The 17,709-nt window shown below is 43.0% G+C and overlaps 2 protein-coding genes across 8 annotated transcripts in view; one reads left to right on the top strand and one right to left on the bottom strand.

The window, feature by feature from the left end:
• Positions 1 to 2: 2 nt before the first annotated feature.
• On the top strand, positions 3 to 7,030 carry LOC147302310 (uncharacterized). 2 transcript variants are annotated; one of them, XM_086281940.1, is made up of 7 exons: positions 3 to 173; positions 1,059 to 1,096; positions 2,168 to 2,257; positions 2,748 to 3,412; positions 3,501 to 3,638; positions 4,112 to 4,223; positions 6,172 to 7,030. In XM_086281940.1, exons 2-7 carry the CDS (start codon positions 1,060 to 1,062, stop codon positions 6,243 to 6,245), a joined length of 1,116 nt encoding a protein of 371 aa, XP_086138066.1. In that variant the 5' UTR covers positions 3 to 173; position 1,059; the 3' UTR covers positions 6,246 to 7,030. The 2 variants fall into 2 exon arrangements, with proteins under 2 accessions (XP_086138066.1, XP_086138064.1); XM_086281938.1 differs by lacking the exon at positions 3 to 173 and adding an exon at positions 921 to 941.
• The window catches only part of nbeal1 (neurobeachin-like 1), a 61,673-nt gene continuing 50,383 nt past the window's right edge, over positions 6,420 to 17,709 (bottom strand). For 4 of the 6 annotated variants that reach the window (XM_086281930.1, XM_086281934.1, XM_086281931.1 and 1 more), the window contains 21 exons: positions 17,442 to 17,566; positions 16,372 to 16,498; positions 16,118 to 16,266; positions 15,890 to 16,023; positions 15,699 to 15,800; positions 15,410 to 15,505; positions 15,176 to 15,300; positions 14,939 to 15,079; positions 14,671 to 14,801; positions 14,409 to 14,518; positions 13,865 to 13,982; positions 13,663 to 13,760; positions 13,465 to 13,581; positions 13,275 to 13,364; positions 13,050 to 13,159; positions 12,327 to 12,499; positions 11,943 to 12,037; positions 11,450 to 11,566; positions 11,035 to 11,196; positions 10,444 to 10,592; positions 9,134 to 10,184 (listed from right to left, as the gene is read on the bottom strand). In XM_086281930.1, coding sequence (XP_086138056.1) covers positions 9,887 to 10,184; positions 10,444 to 10,592; positions 11,035 to 11,196; positions 11,450 to 11,566; positions 11,943 to 12,037; positions 12,327 to 12,499; positions 13,050 to 13,159; positions 13,275 to 13,364; positions 13,465 to 13,581; positions 13,663 to 13,760; positions 13,865 to 13,982; positions 14,409 to 14,518; positions 14,671 to 14,801; positions 14,939 to 15,079; positions 15,176 to 15,300; positions 15,410 to 15,505; positions 15,699 to 15,800; positions 15,890 to 16,023; positions 16,118 to 16,266; positions 16,372 to 16,498; positions 17,442 to 17,566 — 2,767 coding nt within the window. In that variant the 3' untranslated portion in view covers positions 9,134 to 9,886. Of the gene's footprint in view, positions 9,075 to 9,133; positions 10,185 to 10,443; positions 10,593 to 11,034; positions 11,197 to 11,449; positions 11,567 to 11,942; positions 12,038 to 12,326; positions 12,500 to 13,049; positions 13,160 to 13,274; positions 13,365 to 13,464; positions 13,582 to 13,662; positions 13,761 to 13,864; positions 13,983 to 14,408; positions 14,519 to 14,670; positions 14,802 to 14,938; positions 15,080 to 15,175; positions 15,301 to 15,409; positions 15,506 to 15,698; positions 15,801 to 15,889; positions 16,024 to 16,117; positions 16,267 to 16,371; positions 16,499 to 17,441; positions 17,567 to 17,709 lie in introns of those variants that run through there. The other 2 variants (XM_086281933.1, XM_086281935.1) reach the window with 1 other exon arrangement.

Genomic DNA, 17,709 nt, shown 5'->3' with positions numbered 1-17,709 from the left:
GCTAACTTGATTCCGGTAAGAACAAACGTCCCCGTGCCCGCTTACGTGAGTGTGTAAACTAGCCAATCAAACTGTACTAACGCTCGTTTTAAATTACCGCGTCAGCCGGTAGTGCGGAGTTAGCACGTCTCCGAGTGGAGGGCTGCTTACGGAGTCACCGCCCCGCCGTGTGTGTGAGTATAGACATCTAGAAAGTTCAGTGTGTTTCCTAATAAAGGTCAAATCCTTCACGCGTTACTCTGACCAGCGAAGAAGCGCAGTGATGTCAAAAATGACCTTGAACTTTTGAACTGTTTTTTAAATCATCTTTGAAGCACCACGAGTTCACGAGAGATATTAAATCTGAGGCATTTCAGAAGAATCAAGTTAGAAGTTACTCGCTTTTTAATCATTGCTAATAAAAAGTGAATATTAACCACCATCTACACCCCATGTCCTGATGGCTACAGGGTTACAAAGTTGAACAAGCGCTCTACACCAACATCAAAGGTCTGTGAAATACCTCAGTCACCCCCAAAACAACCTTTAGTGGCCTCCAGCGTCACGTTTACCATCTGTTGTAACCTCTCTGTCCACATTCACAAATATTGATTGAGCTCCCTTGATTAAACCAAGTGCTATTCACCCTTCACATGCTTGCATGCCCTAGAAAACAGAATGCATACAGTATCATAGGATGTCAAGGAAAACTAGGTGTTTGATAACTTTGGGTCAGAGGCCAGTGGCTGACAGTGACAGCCAACATTTAGTGCTGAGTTCAAATCTTTATCAGTTTAGAGTGAAGGCAAAGGTCATCAAATATCAGTCAATAAAGAGCTACAGGAGATTTAGATTAGATTAATCAGTAATCTCTTTAAAAAGGTTTATGACCAAGAAAGACACATATTAATAGGTGGCCTTTTCTTTCTGAACTGCTGCAGCATTCCTCATTACAGCCTCAGGTAAGCAGGATACAAACGAGGTTAAAAACAACTCCGTTAAGGAGAGCCTGGATACATTTGTAGGTTGTATAGGCTTATGAAGAAGAAGTAAAACATTTTCTTCCAATTTCCTTACAGGATGTTCAAGTTAGTGCTACTGCTCCTGGCACTGTCAGGTAAGATCTCACTGCCTTCACCTTTCACTGGTGCAGTAAAACTTGCCTATTTATTTGTGGCTAGATATTTGTTTCATATCATTACTGCTCACCTAATTTTCAGATGATGTGTTTCTGAGGCAAATGTTGTTGCCAAGTCGCAACAACAGTTGCCTCAGGTGCTTTATATTGTAATGTTAAGACCCTGCAATAATAGAGAGAAACCCCAACAATTAAGAAAGCGTTCTGCATTTAAACATTAGTCATTATTAATCTCGGCCTCTCTTCCACAGTGCATCTTTTGTCCTGTCTTTCTCCCATTACCCCCAAGCGGTTGCGTAAAATTGCTGCCGCCACATGAGCCTCGTTCTGCAGGGGGTTTCTCCCTGTTAAAAGGGAGCTTTTCCTTCCCACCATAACGAAGTGCTTACTCAAAGGGGGTTGTTTAAGCCTAATCTTCAACATAAAGAAGGTTACAGTCTCCCGAATCCTTGGGGAAGAGGGGCCTATTTCTCTACATATCAGTTTATGATGAGTTCATGAAATAAGTGCAAAATACAGAACAGATTTTATCTTAGAATCATGCAATTCCGACACAGCAGATCTAGATATAAAAACATTTTGATATCCAAACTTCCATCCCTATATTTCAATTATCTTTAAAAACTAATACAATTATGTGAAACATCAGTAGGGTTCAGTCAATATATTAACTTTCCTGGCTGGTCAGTGTCAAATGTTTTATTTATTTTGAGGTGTCCTTGACATAATTAATGTTGGCTCTGTTGTTTCTTGCCTTGGCAGCAAAACAACTGACAGTAAACATTCTGTAGTTCCCTAATGGAAGTACAGAACGTAGACTTTGACCGTTATCATTGATTTATCACACTGTTAAAGAAAGGTCGTGGCCTATATATCAGCATTGCACAATAGTTAATAATTGACCTAAAAGGCCACACATTTATGTATCCATCAACTGGCAAGCTTAGTGCTATAATGTTAATCAAGTCGAACACCAGTGTCGAAGGCACGGTGTGCAAATGCAGCTTCATGTATATTATAGTTATATAGTGTAACTGTAATCCTTTGCAGGCCTCCAAGCTGTCCCAATCAAAACCCCTAGAGGTTTGAAGAAGTCATCAAGTGATGTCCATCAATTCCTTCCTGATGGCTTTAGACAAGGTACAGAGCTTACTTTTACCTCCTACCTACATGATCCTACTGACACAGGCCAATTTGGCCAAGACTGAAATATCTCAACAACTTTTGGTTGGATTCAAATTACATTTTTCACATTTATTCACGTTCCCCAGTGAATGAATCCAAATGGTTAATGGTTAATGGTCATCCTCTATTAGGGCAGCCAGTAGCTGACATCTCAAGAACTAACATATTATCCTCTCAAATTTGGTAGAGCTATTGAGCCCCCTCAGGATGATTTTTTTTATTGTAATGACTCTTTGCCTTTCTATTCAGTCCCAGGACATTATTGAGGTTTAACTAAAAATAAATTGTTAGGTATTTTTTCATCATGAACAAAGAAATGAACATGATAACCTGTTTAACATGATTTTGATCACATTTAGCTTAGCGAATGTACCCTCTAAGTCACCTCTAGAGTATCGTTATGATTTTAGAAGCTTGTTTACTTCCAATGTCTTTTGTCTTTCAGCCGATGCTGATGTTCCGGTCCAAAGGAGTGGTGGTAGTTGGGTCCGTGTGGAAAATCCTTCTCATCTCCCAGATGGTTTCAGGCAGGGAACCGAACCCTCTATGAAAGTCAGAGATGGCTTCAGGCAGGGAACCGAACCCTTTATGAAACTCAGAGATGGCTTCAGGCAGGGAACCGAACCCTTTTTGAAACTCAGAGATGGCTTCAGGCAGGGAACCGAACCCTTTATGAAACTCAGAGATGGCTTCAGGCAGGGAACCGAACCCTTTATGAAACTCAGAGATGGCTTCAGGCAGGGAACCGAACCCTTTATGAAACTCCAAGATGGCTTCAGGCAGGGAACCGAACCCTTTATGAAACTCAGAGATGGTTTCAGACAGGGAACCGAACCATTTCTGCCTCTCCAAAGAGGCTTCAGACAGGGAACCGAACCCTTTATGAAACTCAGAGATGGCTTCAGGCAGGGAACCGAACCCTTTATGAAACTCAGAGATGGTTTCAGACAGGGAACCGAACCATTTCTGCCTCTCCAAAGAGGCTTCAGACAGGGAACCGAGCCCTTTTACAGCTTCATCCAAAGAGCAAAAGTGGCATGTCAGGGGGAGATTATCAACAACAAGTGCTATGAGTTCAACCCTACACCGCTGTCCTTCAAGGATGCTCAGGTTAGACTATGTACCATTCCAAAAACATATAAAAAGCTAATCCCCTGTTCATTTAAAGGATGTAAATTAAATGTTTCTCAATCTACAGGCCAAATGCAGAACTCTTGCCCCACATGCCGAGCTTGCTTCTGTAACCAGTGGTGATCTGCATTCCCATCTGATTTCCCTGGTGACCATGGGTGGTAAGAAGAGCCCTGTGCTAACCTGGCTGGGAGCCACAGTCACGGCAAGTTTATCATGTTAATTGGCGACCTATATAGGTATATAAGGTTTTCTCAAAACATGTGGTGCTAAAACAACAGTGTGTTTTTCAGGGTGTTCTCTACTTACTTATACCACAATTTTACTCCAGTTCTTAGTGGCTGTAATGCCAGCAGTCTGGTCATGAGCTGTGTCAATGAATGGAGGCCAAGGAGAGTGTCATCAGATATCTTATCAGCAGGACTGATAGTGTTATTCTTACCTTGATGAGACATTGACCTTCAAACTTTTATCTTAAAGTATTGCAATTGTTGTGTCCTGTGACTAAGTGATGTTTTAAAACAAGTGAAGTGGTAATATGGTCATATTAGCCATACTTTTCTTCATAGAAAGGGTCTCATATGCTAACATTTTATTTTTATTGACAGTTTACAAACAATTGGGTTATTTAAGACTACATTTTGTTTTAACCTTTCATATGTATTCTGCACTCCACAGAACCAAGAGGCGTCATGGGTGGACGGGTCAGAGTGGGGTTTTAGCGACTGGATGCCAGGCCACCCCAACATTCACACTGACAAACCTGTCTGTGTGGAGATGTTTGAGCTAGGTAAGAACCACGCTACTCTCACACTAATTACTAATTTATTCCAGCATTTTCCAGAGAGTAACTTTGAAACACCTCTGCTTTAAATTCAATTCAGTTTTATTTTTATAGTGCCAGCTTGCAGCAGCAGTTGCCTTGAAGGCTCTTTATGTTGTAAGATAAAGACCCCACCATAATACAGCACTTTTGTGTTGTAGCTACAGCCTCACTTAATTTGGTGTGAGTTGTTAGGTAATGGCATTGAACTTTAGACCTCGATATTGCCGTTTTATGCTTTAATAGCCTGCTTGCAAAAGTACAGTACTGTTTTATACACTGCTCAAAAAAATTAAAGCAACACTTTGGTAACACATCAGATAAGATTAGATCTATACTGATATGGACTGGTTAATGTGTTAGGAATGAAGGGATGCACGTCGTTTCATGGAATTGAAAATTACCAGCCTACAGGGGGCTAAATTCAAAGCCACACCAAAATATCAAAGTAATTAATTGCAGTACCTCAGAACGGCAATCTGTAGTTTGTATTGGCTTGTAAGCATACCTGACAATGCTAGGGAAATGCTCTTAATGAGATGACATTTGGGGGCTGGGTATGACTGAGCTCCTGGACAGCCTTAGGTACAACCTGGCAGCATCTAATGGATGAAAACATAAAGTCCCCACGGTGTTCTGTCGGATTTAGGTCAGGCAAGTGAGAGTATGCAGAACTGCCTGCATACTCTCATCACAGGCCAGGAGGAATCCAGGACCCAATGCACCAGTATAGATCTGACAGTGGACCCAAGTATTTCATCCTAATCTGTAATGGCAGTCAGGGTGCCTTTGCCAAGTCTGTAGAGGTCTGTGTGCCTCTCTCGACCCACCACCAAACTTGTCATTCAGAATGATGTTACAGCAACGTTCTCCAGGCGCTTTCACATATGTCACATGTGCTCAGGGTTTCATCTGTGAAAAACACAGGGCACCAGTGGCGGATCTGCCAATTCTGGCATTTTGTGGCAAATATCAATCAGGCTCCATGGTGCTGAGGAGTGACCGGGGTCCACTAAAGGACGTCAGGCCATTAGACCACCCTCATGAAGTCCGTTTGTGATTGTTTGGACAGAGACATTTACACCAGTGACCTGCTGGAGGTCATTTTGTAGCTCTAACAGTGCTCATGCCATTCCTCCTTCACAAAAGAGCAGATATCAGTCTTTCTTAAGGGGTAATGGCCTTCCCCTGCCCTGTCCAGCTCTCCTAGAGTAACTGTCTGTCTCCTGAAATCTCGTCCATGCTTCAGACTGTGCTGGGAGACACACCAAGCCTTCCGGCAATGGCGTGATTGATGGGCCATCCTGGAGGAATTGGACTGCCTGTTCAACCTCCGTAGGGTCCAAGTCTCACCTAATTCTAGCTGTAGTGACACTGAGCCTAGCTAAATGCAAAACTAGTGAAAAATAGTAAAAAAAAACATCAGTGGTCTCCAGCTGTGAAAACATTCCTTTTTTTAGCAGTTGTTTCATTGTTGCCCCTGTTGTTAAACACCAAGCAGTTGAAGCTGATTAACAAGCCCCTCTGCTACCGAACTGACCAGACCAAAAGTTTAGCTGACTTGATTAAGGAGTGTTCATTTCATTTTTTTGAGCAGCGTTTGAATTATGGATTCTACCACTGAAAGGCAGTGGTTCTATATTATAACTTTTCCCGCCTCAAATTGTAAGAGACTTAAAAATAATAATAGTTTGCCAACTAAAATGCCTGATCTTCTTATTCATCTCAGTCATGAGTGCTATATTAGACAAGGGTTCCTTTTGTGAGGCATGTGTCATAAAAGCACCTTTTAAACAAAGCTTTATAGAGTACTGTCTGTGTCACATAAAATTGATAAGACACCTAATAAAAAACTGGGATTATCTTTATCCTGCTGGACTAATCTACTATGATCCTTTTCCTATCCACACTGCAGACAACAGCCGGTGGACTACTGCCAACTGTGATCTGAAGAGAGCGTCCATCTGTACGTACATGATTCCTACGTAAGAGAAATCGCAAAGAAGCAACGTGAGACGGGCTCGCGGGTATCATTTCCTACGATACCTTTGTGTTCCCTGCCACAAGCTGATTGTGCATTCTTGAATAAAAACACAGCATATTACTCATCTGTGCGTTTCTTCTTCCTATAAGTTTATTCCCTAAGAAATGAGTAAAAAGTCCTTTGAATTTAGACAAGACTTTAATGATTATTTTCCACTTGTTTATACAAAGCAGTTTTTACAGATTAGGGAGCAAAGTTAAAACAATCTGTTACAATTTAGTACCTGGAAAGTGCAAAAGTACATTTTAACGACGCCAAAATAAAAATCATGCTGTACATTATATACTGTATTCATAAATAATCACAGATATACACACATCCATTTTGGTGACAGTTACAGAGAATGTAGCTAAGACACAAAATAGTACTTTGATTTTTCTTGGAAGTCCCATATTCTTGGTTCCCGGTGCAACTGCGACGGACTAATGTGTGGAATGCTGCTTTCACTTGATTCACAACAAAGTTTGGGACGAAGGAGAAGGAGAAATCTACCTCTATGTGGACACCACGCTGGGATAAAAGGCACTCTGTTGCAGTCGTGGAATAACTCAAACAGTGGTCTTTGAATGAAAAATGTGAATAAACAAAAGAAAAATAAACTGCATTAATAGAACATTTTGTGCACCTTTCACAGAAATCTCTTAAAGGAGGACACAGATTGGTCTTTGCAATCCACCAAACTGACATTTAAATAAAACAAAATACAAAAATCAGAAAAAACGAGAGAAAACCGTTAGAGCGACTCTGTGCCCAGTGCCAAACCCACAGGGCTGCAAAAGTTCACAGAATCAGACAGGAATAAAAAAAACATTTGGCAACGGAAAATAAACTCTCACTCGCACACTCACTCGCTCAGGTATGGTGCAAAATTATGAATCACACAGCAGTTTCATACTGCGGTATATTACAGAGTAATGCAATCACATTCACATGCATGTTTGTCCCAGTTGACCCAAACATTCTTGAGGCCCCACACAAGGAAAACTCTGAAATTAGTCACTTTAAAATAAACAGGAAAACGAGCGAGAAGCACAAATAATAAAAGAGAGATGGGGTTTGAGGCAATGATGAGAGCTAAAGGCATTCAGAAGGGGAAGAGAGGGAGTCCATTTACAGTCCCAGTTTAGCCATAGGAAGACTGGAAAATAGAGGATCTGACTGAGCGAGGCATGCTGGACAGAAATAGAGGAAAGGAAGCACCGACAGGCATGCGATGAAGGAGCTGTATTGCTGATAACACTGACATCTCGTAAAGCCCTTAAGGATTTCTACTTTCTCCTTCATTTCTAAACAGTTAGAATAGTTTTTAAATATGTCACTCATGAGACAATGTGTGAAAAAAACTGCTACTTTCACTTATGGATAGAAACAGATTCAAGTAACTTAAAAACATTCAATGAAGTACAGAGAAACGTGACGTTATAGTCGTTTTTCGTTGCACTGCTGTGATAAGTCTTCATGTCAAAGCTTGTTGTGATTGAGAATGTAGTGTTTTTTATTTTTATTTACAAAACTAGATCTTAAATGATATGCTAATGACAAAACATTAAAAGTACTTTTTGTAAAATCCCGTCAACAAAAATTAACTGAAGCATCCAACAGAATGTGAATGGATTTGTTTACACGAGATATCAACCAATTTTCCCACGAGGTGATGACGCGAGTCATTATTTTATCGTTTAACCAGGCAATGCCTCTTGAGGAAACGGTGCATCATGTTAATATCAATGTTAAAATTATAATGTTTGGTAAAAACACTGCCACCTAGTGGTGAAACTGTTAGTTACACTTTGGAAAGGGGAGGGGGGACTACAAAAAGTACCTTTAAACACCTTTTCTGATGTTTCTCAACAAAAAACGTCAGCTACACCCCAAATGTAAAAACGAAAAAACAAACAAACAAAAAACTGACTTCTGCATCACTATTTCTTGTCTAATCTCAAAACCAAAATGCCATGCATATGAACAGATGCCAAGCTGCTGGGCATGCGCACGCACACAGACATACACACACATAAACCAAACTCCCAATAAAACATCACTAAAAGATCACACACACACACGGGTATATAAAAACGATAGAAAAATGCAGACAGTTTGGTCTTGTGAGTGGTGGAGCCGTCTTACTGCATAAGGCTGCGTGGTGGCAGCTTTGAGGCAACCATGAATCGTCCTGGCCTGCAGATCACAGGCCAAGTGTCTGCACCTAAGGCTAACTGAGGGGGTGGGGGAGCAAAAAGGCCACTTGAAACAATATTTTTAAATAGCACACAGCAAAACTGTGTGCAAACACACATCCATCCATCCCTGCATACATACAAGAGAACAGTTAGTTAACCGTTAAATGAGGCTGACTGTAGTAAAGATTCTGATGATGAGGGCAGCTGTGGCGTGTGTGAGAAGTGGGCAGTGGTGTGGTTTTGCTGAGGCTGGCGCTACTTCTGCATTGGAACCACGGCGCCAGCGCCATGCGATCACAATCTAAAGCAAGAGCACTCAAATGCACATGTGGGCATGCAGGCTTTGTGGTGCTCCTGCACCCCAAAACCTACCCCCTGATAAAACCGTGGGAGGTGATGGGAGAAAGAATCTGCTCGGATATGAAATGACAATGTGCGACGTGCTTGAAGGGGATGGTTTAAAGGCTCGGGGGACAGGCGGGGAACGGGTCAGTTGTGGTCTTGCTGGGTGTTGTACACCGTCTCCCCCGAGGAGATCTGAGTCAGTCTCTTGCTGGAACCCCACAGCTTCCGTGTGATCTGGCCCGAACGCATCTGGGAAGAGTGGAGGAGGAGGTGGAAGAAGTGAGGCGGAGGAAGGGGGGGGAGAGTGGGGAAAGAAAAGCGTGAAGTCAAAGGAAACAGGGGGAGGGGGGTGAGGGGGTAACATGATTCATGAGTGATCGATTAGTTCATTGGAGCTTAAATGACTAGTGAGGCAAACAAAGAAAAACAAATCAAAGCTCGAGTCACTTTGGTGCGAGTCAATTTGAATGGAAAAGATAAAAAACTGGAAGGCGCAGTGATTCCAAGGGGGACTGTCTGGATCAACCTCCTACATGTGTGCTAACACACTATTTACATGATCATATTAAGCCAGTGTGGCACAGGATTAGTGATTATTCGATTGTAGCTACACTGTAAATATGGCTTGAGTTTGCAGAATCGTTAATTAGTCTGTTTCACAGCATTTTTTGTTATAGTCCGTAGAGCACACTCAAAACACAGAATGTAATGACACTTCAGGTAGACAGCATCGGATGGAGTTTTGCACAGATGTCGAGTATTCGAAAATACAAAACAGAAACAAAAACACAGAATGAGGTGCACACAAGAAGTCGCTTCGATTTCACAGTTGTGGTTCTAGTGGCTGAAGGAATGTGGCTCAGATGTGTTTGTGTGCCTGTGTAGTTGTTTTGTGAGGAAGCCATATGACTGTGTGAGACAGCCATCCCTGAGAAGAACAGGTGACTGTGGGTTAAAAGGTCAACGTGGGGTATATGTGCAGCAGGTCTTGTGTGTGTGTGTGTGTGTGTTAAATCTATAGCAATAAAAGTGTTATAGGGGATGAACAGCACTAGAGCTTGCTAAGGTTTGTGGGAGGTGGAGGTGGGGCTGAACACCAGTTGGTCATGTTGGTGGAGCAGGCGTGTTGGTGAACGAGCGCGGAGCGGGGCCAGTAGGGGGGACGCCATGAGCGGCGATCCCTCAAGGCTCTGAGCGATGTAGTTTCGCAGCGAGTTCTTTACCTCCGCCGGCTTGCCCACGGCCACGATGATCAGCTTGCCGTCCTCCAGTCCCACCAGCACATGGCTCTGCTCCTTGGTGGCTGAGACGCAGCACACTGGCACCCTCATGGCCATGGGCTCTCCGCACAGAGACAGGCTGCGGAGGAGAAACAAGCTCGAGGTTAATATCTGTAACCTTTCCATGCATGTAGGACGCGCAGCTGCCAGCGAGCAATTTTTATTTGGGACGGTGTCGCTCGTTATGCTCCGAAACAGTTAAAACGTTAAAGCACAAAGGCCTCTACTCTTCAAAGCTTTCGATGAAAGGCTTTATAAAACAGAACAACTGGTGGAAGAGCCAAATACCAACAGCTAATGTTGATTCAAAATCACCAATATTGTTTCTATAAGTTTACCTGTAGAGGTCACGGATGGACAGGTATCCCTGCTCGCTGCCGATGACTACATACTCCCCAGAAACACACATGTCTGTCACCTGCTCCATCAGAGGCTCGCTGCAGAGGTGCTTCCCATTTACAGAGTACAGGTGGAGGGCGTTTTTATCCTGGCAAGAGGGGGGAACAGAAGAACATTTAAAACTTTAACTGCAGATCAAAGGAGTTTATATATCTGAATTCAGATTTAATCTAAAAGAAGTCTGACTATAAACCAACATATAAGCACATATGCCCTTGAAACGCTGCATTTCTCACGCTCCCTTCTGCTCACCTGTGCGCATACTTACTAGTCTAGGCCCAGTTATCAATGTGATCTTTAAGTGTCTGCTGGTCAGATTAGGTCTGTTCCATGGTGGCTTGTTCTGCGTTTCACGTGCACTGTGTTGTAATTATTAGTTTATATTTATTTAAATGTAGAGGTCTGAGTCAGCTTATAGCTTTTTGGCCTGCTCTGACTGTCAAAAAAAACCAGACACGTAGAGATGTGCAGAGAGTCCTACCCACCTTTTAGATTGTGTGTTAGCCTAAAAACTTAAAATGTGCACACACCTTGAGTGTTGCTTTGCCCTCCAGACAGGTATGAACCAGCATGTGACCCTCCCAGGACACAGCCAGGTGGAGGATAGAGAGCGGCAGCGAGCTGTCGCACGGTGGATGCAAGCAGCGCATGTACTGACCCCGGCGCACAGTGTGGATGATCACCGTCCCGTCCTGTTGAACGGAGAACAAAGCTCAAAGTAATGCATGTGTTTAGTTTAGGGGGGGGGCTTCAAACCTTTAAGGTCTGCCCGTCTTCAAAGACTCACAATTCCAGCACTAAACCCTTTTCCAGCTCATTGACTCAGCATGTGATTAGAATAGCTTTTCACACATTCTCACGGTGGTATTAGAATTTAAATGAGCAGACAGGATGAGATGAAAAGCAGCTGCAGGCCCTCAGCAGCAGTCAGGCGTGTAGACTTACCCGTGCTCCAGATACAGCCATGTCCAGCTCTGTGCTGATGCTGACGCTCACCACCTCGTCCGTGTGTCCATACAGCACCTGAATAGGTTTGGGATGGAGACCAACAGGAGCTCCACCCTGGCATAAAGACAAGTCCACAATCAAACCAAAAGATTTTTAATCAGCATTTTCTGTTAAAAAGTGAAATCATGGAATTGTTTTCATTCTTAGGTTCAAACTGGAATTAAAACTAAATCCAACTTAGACAAGAAGTCACAAACAGTTTCTAGTTAATAGCTCCTTATTAGGATTTATTTTTGCACTTTTATTTTCTTATTTCTGCACATACTGTGTACATTTTATTCTGTACATATGGTAATTATTCACTGTGCTTGACTTGCTTTTTCCACCCATGTGGGAAAGTACTCGATTTCTGTTGTAGGATTATAAAACGTATGACTGTGCAATGACAATTCAGAGTAATAACGTGTTGTAAGTGTGTTTCTGTGCAAACCTGCTGCAGAACCTGCCACACCATGCAGGTTGTGTCTCTGGAGCCAGAGATCAGATGGATGCCACAGTGGTCTGTTGACAAGCAGGTCACGATGTCTGAAGGAGAGATGAAAAAAAAAAAAGCACAGGTTAAAACAAAAATAAATAAATAAATAAAAAATCACATACAGCAATACACCTGACCAGTGGTTGTTTCTTTTTGGGTTGATAATCACTTTTTCAGGTTTTTTACCATCTTGCTATCTAGAACAACTTAGAAGCTCTCAATTTAGAAGCTATCCAATCACATGCCTGCTCCTCGACCTTACAAACCTAACCTAGTGAGGGCAGGACTGTCATATCATAGTTTTCAATGCGGTGCGAGTGAAGACTTTTCCTTCTTTACCCATGTGCCGGATGTGCTGTCCTACAGTCTTTCCCTTAACCAGTGAAGTGACCCGCAGGCTGTTGTCCCAGTGCCCACCACTGAAGAGCAACTTTCCATCATGGGAGACCACAAACAATCCAGCGGTTACCTCCACACCGGGGGCGAAGGGTCCTGAAAGGAAGCGCTGGGTTCTGTGAGGAGATAATGACAAGAAGACAGAGATCACGCTACAGGCAGAATATCCATCCATCTAGATATAAAGGGCGTTACTTGATTTGCTCACTGCTTGCTGTTGCATGGTGTTTCACCAATTACAGGTAAAGAAAAATGCAGATGTTACATTCTATTAAAATATGTATTTCATGTTATATTACCAACATTTAGTTGTTTGTTATTATACTTAAGAGTCCTGTACAAGCTGATGAAACTGGGCTAAAAGTATTAGATTATAAAATATATACAATAATTTATATTACATAAAATAAAAGTATACACAAATAAACTCCATTATTATCATCATCATCATCATCATCATCATCATCATCATCAGTGTTATACACCCTGCTGATCCATGGATAACTGCACAGTGCCCACCATGCCCACTGCCTTGCAGGACATGCAAATCTATTCTAAATGAATTGAGAACCAGAGTCAAACCCAGTAAAAGTGCTTTATAGTATAAACAGACATGCTGACTTTTGATGATATGATATGCATATGATGATGGTGCAGTGTCCTTACTTGGTGTTAGAAACTGTGGGGTCCTTAATGAAGGTGAAGTAGTTGGAGATGTTCTTGTTATAAGGCAGCCACCCATGGGTCCCCACCAAGCAGTTCTGACTCACTGTTACCTGCAGACAGCATGAACACCACAAAGGCATCACTGCCACTGATCAGTCATTCCTCTTCACCTTTCCTTGATTCTTTTCTAAAACCAGAAAAGCCAAGTACAAAATCATGGCTCACCATGGTGTCTGGGCTCCCCTGGGTGATGAAGGAATGTGACTGATTCTTTGGGACCACAACCTTAACCAGCGGCACATTGTCACTGATGCCCTTCATAAAAACACGGTAATACGTTTGGTCAAATTTTAGCTCACAGCATCTGACATGTTAGGAAAGAAACTGCAGTATTTTATTTTATTTGAGCTAATACCTCAACAAAGAAGGACTTGAGGTCACTGAGGTGCTCAAACATGCTGGTAGGACACGAGTCCAACTGAGCTTTCCTTTTCTCCACTTCCTCCTGAGACAGGCGCACTGGATGGGGCTCCTAAACACACACGCACACAAACTCAAATATCAGACTGAGAGCAGCAGATATTCACTAACAGATGCCAGAGTGAGTCTGCACCTTGAGTAACTGGCAGGGTGTCTGACCAAAGTTGCTGATCATGCCTTCCAGAGCCTTACGCTCCTTTTCATCAGTGATGGCGTCCAAGTCCACCGCCCCTGCAAACCCAGACCATTCTCTTAATACTAATAAATTACTGCACTTATAAACGCAACAGTCACGGTGAGATGTGACAGCCTGACGGCTGCTGTGGATTCGTTACCCTCATATGTGCAGTAGTAGAAGACGTTGAGGGCTTCCACCGCTGCAGGGCCCCTCTGTTTGTAACCAAAGATCAGATCAATCCACTCGTGGAGGTGGGCTGACACATACTCTGATTCCTGTAACAGAAAAAATGCGATTACAACCCAAACACTCCAAAGCAGATAGTGTCCATCTGCAGTTACAGGTTTTAGTCACAGGTAATCGAGTACTGCATCATTTCTTTCTTATACAAGAAACATATGTTTGATTTTTACCTGGAACTATTTGACTATTACTGCCTTCCTTCTGCATGCTTTCAAATGACTGATAGTTGTGTTAGATTTAAAATGTTGTGCTTCTAGGTGCATTATCACCATCTGTTTAATCTATATGATCTATTTAAAGCAGCTTTAAGAAGCATCCCGATATGTCAGCTAACTCAACTATTGTCTGGAAACAGTCAGTCTGCGATGCATCCAGACTTGCACTGTGAGAGTCTCTGCTGTGGGAATGATCCCTACGGAGTGACATCACACAGCAGTGGCAGTAAAACTGCATCTCACCAGAGCTTTGCGGTGCTTGTAGATGAAGTCTTCAGGGGACTTGGCCCATTTGGGCAGAACAACATCATTTACTCTTTCCTTGGAGATCTGCAGGCGACCCAGATCAAATCCTGCAACGAGACAATGAGAACAAAGCATGAGGATCTAATCGTATTTGTCTATGACAGCCACGCAGAGCACAAAAAGGACTACATTTAAACTGGTGGTAGCTGTAATATCTGAAAAGATTTCTGCATACATACACTAAAAAGTGAAATCTCACCATTTTGGTTTTCTAAGAACTCTGGGAAGTAGAAGAACTCAGGGATGAGCTCCTTCACGTCGTTGGGGTTGTCCATGAGGGTCTGCCATGTGGCTGGGATGGAGTGGAACTGACGGTCTGCACAGTCGAACCTGGTACAGTCAGGGTGGTACAGATTAAGCTCTGCAGGCTTTCATGCTATGATTAGAGTCTACAGCCATACAGATAGATGCACATAAACAAGAGGAAAGAGGATGGGAAAATAAATCATGTATAATGAGACATTTACCGTCCACTCTGTAGCTGGATGTGCAGCGACGTGAAGGGCTCCACCCTGATCATGTAGTGCATCACGCCGGCAGCGTTAGAGTAGTGGGTGCCATAATGGAACCTGTCTATGGTTCCTGTTGGGTCTTCAAAACTTTCATACCTGACGGACACATTTAATGTGTTAGTTAATGCTCTCAATGATCAAGATGCTCGTCAGAACATTTGGATGTTAATTCAGTACGAGAGTGAAACGTACTTTTCTCTAACCGCCTTTGCGTTGCGTTCATTAAGCACAGCGACTGGTTTTGACAGGTCCCTGAATACCCGAGGATCAGAAAGGTCCAGCTCCTCTGAGGTGTAGTCCGCTAGAATCCAGGGAAACTGAACAAACGGCCACAAATGATTCAGTCAGAATGGAAATGAAATGAACCAAGAAAGCAGGCTTATGGGTTTCACAGCTGTACAGTATTGTACTGAGTGATGAACGTACCACCGGGTACTGAGCCAGGTTATTGTACGTTCTGCCGGCAATCGTGTTGAGCTGCATCAAGTAGTCAAAGTTGGAAATCTCTCGGTTCACCCATTTCTGTGACCAAACCAAGACACAAATCCTGTGAGCTCATTCTACTCAATGTTGACCAAGAACCCTTTGTTCTCTGCAGACAGAGCTTAATATTTCAATGATTTTTTCCTCAGTGGTAAAAGACACTGTTGGTCTTTGGTCTTTTAGAAGCTGCAGAGTTTGTGTAAGAAGGCTGATACTGTTACTGAGTCCTGACCTGTGTGAGTCCGGAGGCTTTGAGGAGCTCCTGAGGAGAGCGGGTTTCATATAGGTTGAGGGATCGCAGCAGTAACATGCGGCTGTAGACTTTGTTTCTGGCCTGTAATAAAAACACAGTGTTAGTATCCTACTTTTTTCTTTCACTAATTTACTTGCTGCTCATAGAAAATAACACTTGTGTGCCAGCACCTCTTTTTTAAAGTTGAGGAAATAGTTGGTTTGGTCAATTAGGAAGATTTCCAGAGCTGAGCGCCGCAGGTTATAACGTCTAAGGTGGACCTCTCGGATTTGCGACAGAGGCCATTTGAAGTCATGACCCACTCCTTTGGGGGGGGAAAATGACACATCGAGCATTAAGTCTGTTCTGTCTTTCTCTCTTTTTGGCCTCCACCTCTCTCTCTCTCTGTGCTTCCTCACCTTCCTCCTTCTCCTGGCTGCTATCATAGAAGTAGATGTGCTGTGTGGTGAGTTCCAGGCGGCCGGGAACCACGTCCACTATCGTCACCAGCTCACAATCCTCCCACAACACCAGCTTCTCCTTCTGGCCCGCCTCATCTGCTTCAACCCTGCAGGAACCAGAGTGGGATGTTGCTTAGAAAGCCTTTCAATAACTCAGCACATCTACACGTGAATATGTTCTGTTGATCGACAGTCATTATTTGGTGACTGACTGGTTGTTGGCAGCAACAGGGTCGTCCTCTGGCAGCTCCAGGATGTCATCTTCCAGGTCGCTAACTTTGACTTGCTTCACTGCCTCCAGCAGCAGAGACTCTGGGTTTAAACGCTGCTGATGGACACCTGAGTAAAGCAAGTGAGACGGGTGGAAATTAAAAATTGAGGCGGCAAATTAATATTACGCAGCACTGCTAAAAATCAGCTTCTGTGCTCTCCTGTCAAGGGCCATCAAATGACAAAACCATACTGGGTTAGCTCAGCTCTACAGGTTTATGTACGCAATTTGTTTTTGGGGTTCCCATATAACCGTTCATATACTTTGTCTGGGCAAAAATGCAAATTGGAAGGATTTATTATAAGATTAAGCCCTAGAATAACAACATCAGTGTTTTTTACTCTTAGTTCCACAAATCTGTCAAAACACGTGGTGCTTAAACTAATCCATCATCTCTGAAGAGGAACTACTCAAAGGCAGACAAAGACCAAGATGATATCTGACATTATTCAGAGACACTGTTTAAGAAGACAACATGGGCCCAGAGGAGGCTGAATAGGAATCTGCTGCCCTGCTCGTGTCCCCAAAAACAGCTGAGAAGCAAACCTCTGATGCTGCAGTGATGTATGTGCACAGCAAAGCTGCAGCTGTGTTGCTCTGGTGGGACTGAGCTGTTAATCCTATGCAAGCATGTATTCATGCACTACACTGGGACAAAGCTAAGGTTCAAAATATCTTTAAAACACATGGATTTAAAAGATGGCTGCATAAGAGACCTGCTTCTAGAAGGACTCTGACTTGTTTCTCATATCTGTTTCTGTTAATCTGTTTATCGCAAGTAGGTTGGATGAGTGTGTTCATGATATACTGTACACACACACACACACACACACTTCCCCTATCGTTACATCCACCCACTGATGCCTCTGTTAAAGCAGCGCCTGCTGCCAAACAGAGACTCTAAAGTCAAAAATATTCAAGCCTACATTTCTCTACAGAGACGACTCAAGTGGCAGGAGCTCGTCTAAACAGAGAGAGATATTTCAGAGAGAAAAAGAAATGCTATCTCACCCAGGTTGTCTCTCAGAGCACTGGCCTCTCTGTGAGCATCAAAGTTGTAGTTACGGACCAGCTTCAGTCTCATGCGGGAGTAGTTTTCAGCACTCGATACCCTCCAGTGCATCTCATCCTGGCGCCTGTTAAAAATGTTACATAGGAGACTTTAAATACCTCCAAATCACACTTAAACTTAAACCCATCTAATTCTATTCTATTTATGCACTTATATTTTTCCCTCCTCATACCAGTGTCATTCTTTCCATTTCGTCTTTCTGAGCCT

This window comes from Aulonocara sp. 'chitande type north' Nkhata Bay, linkage group LG23, assembly GCF_057382095.1.
Source record: "Aulonocara sp. 'chitande type north' Nkhata Bay isolate Kocher_YH1m ecotype deep benthic linkage group LG23, A_spYH_male_GT1.1, whole genome shotgun sequence".
Classification (NCBI taxonomy): domain Eukaryota; kingdom Metazoa; phylum Chordata; class Actinopteri; order Cichliformes; family Cichlidae; genus Aulonocara; species Aulonocara sp. 'chitande type north' Nkhata Bay.
This window is presented reverse-complemented; position numbering and strand designations above follow the sequence as displayed.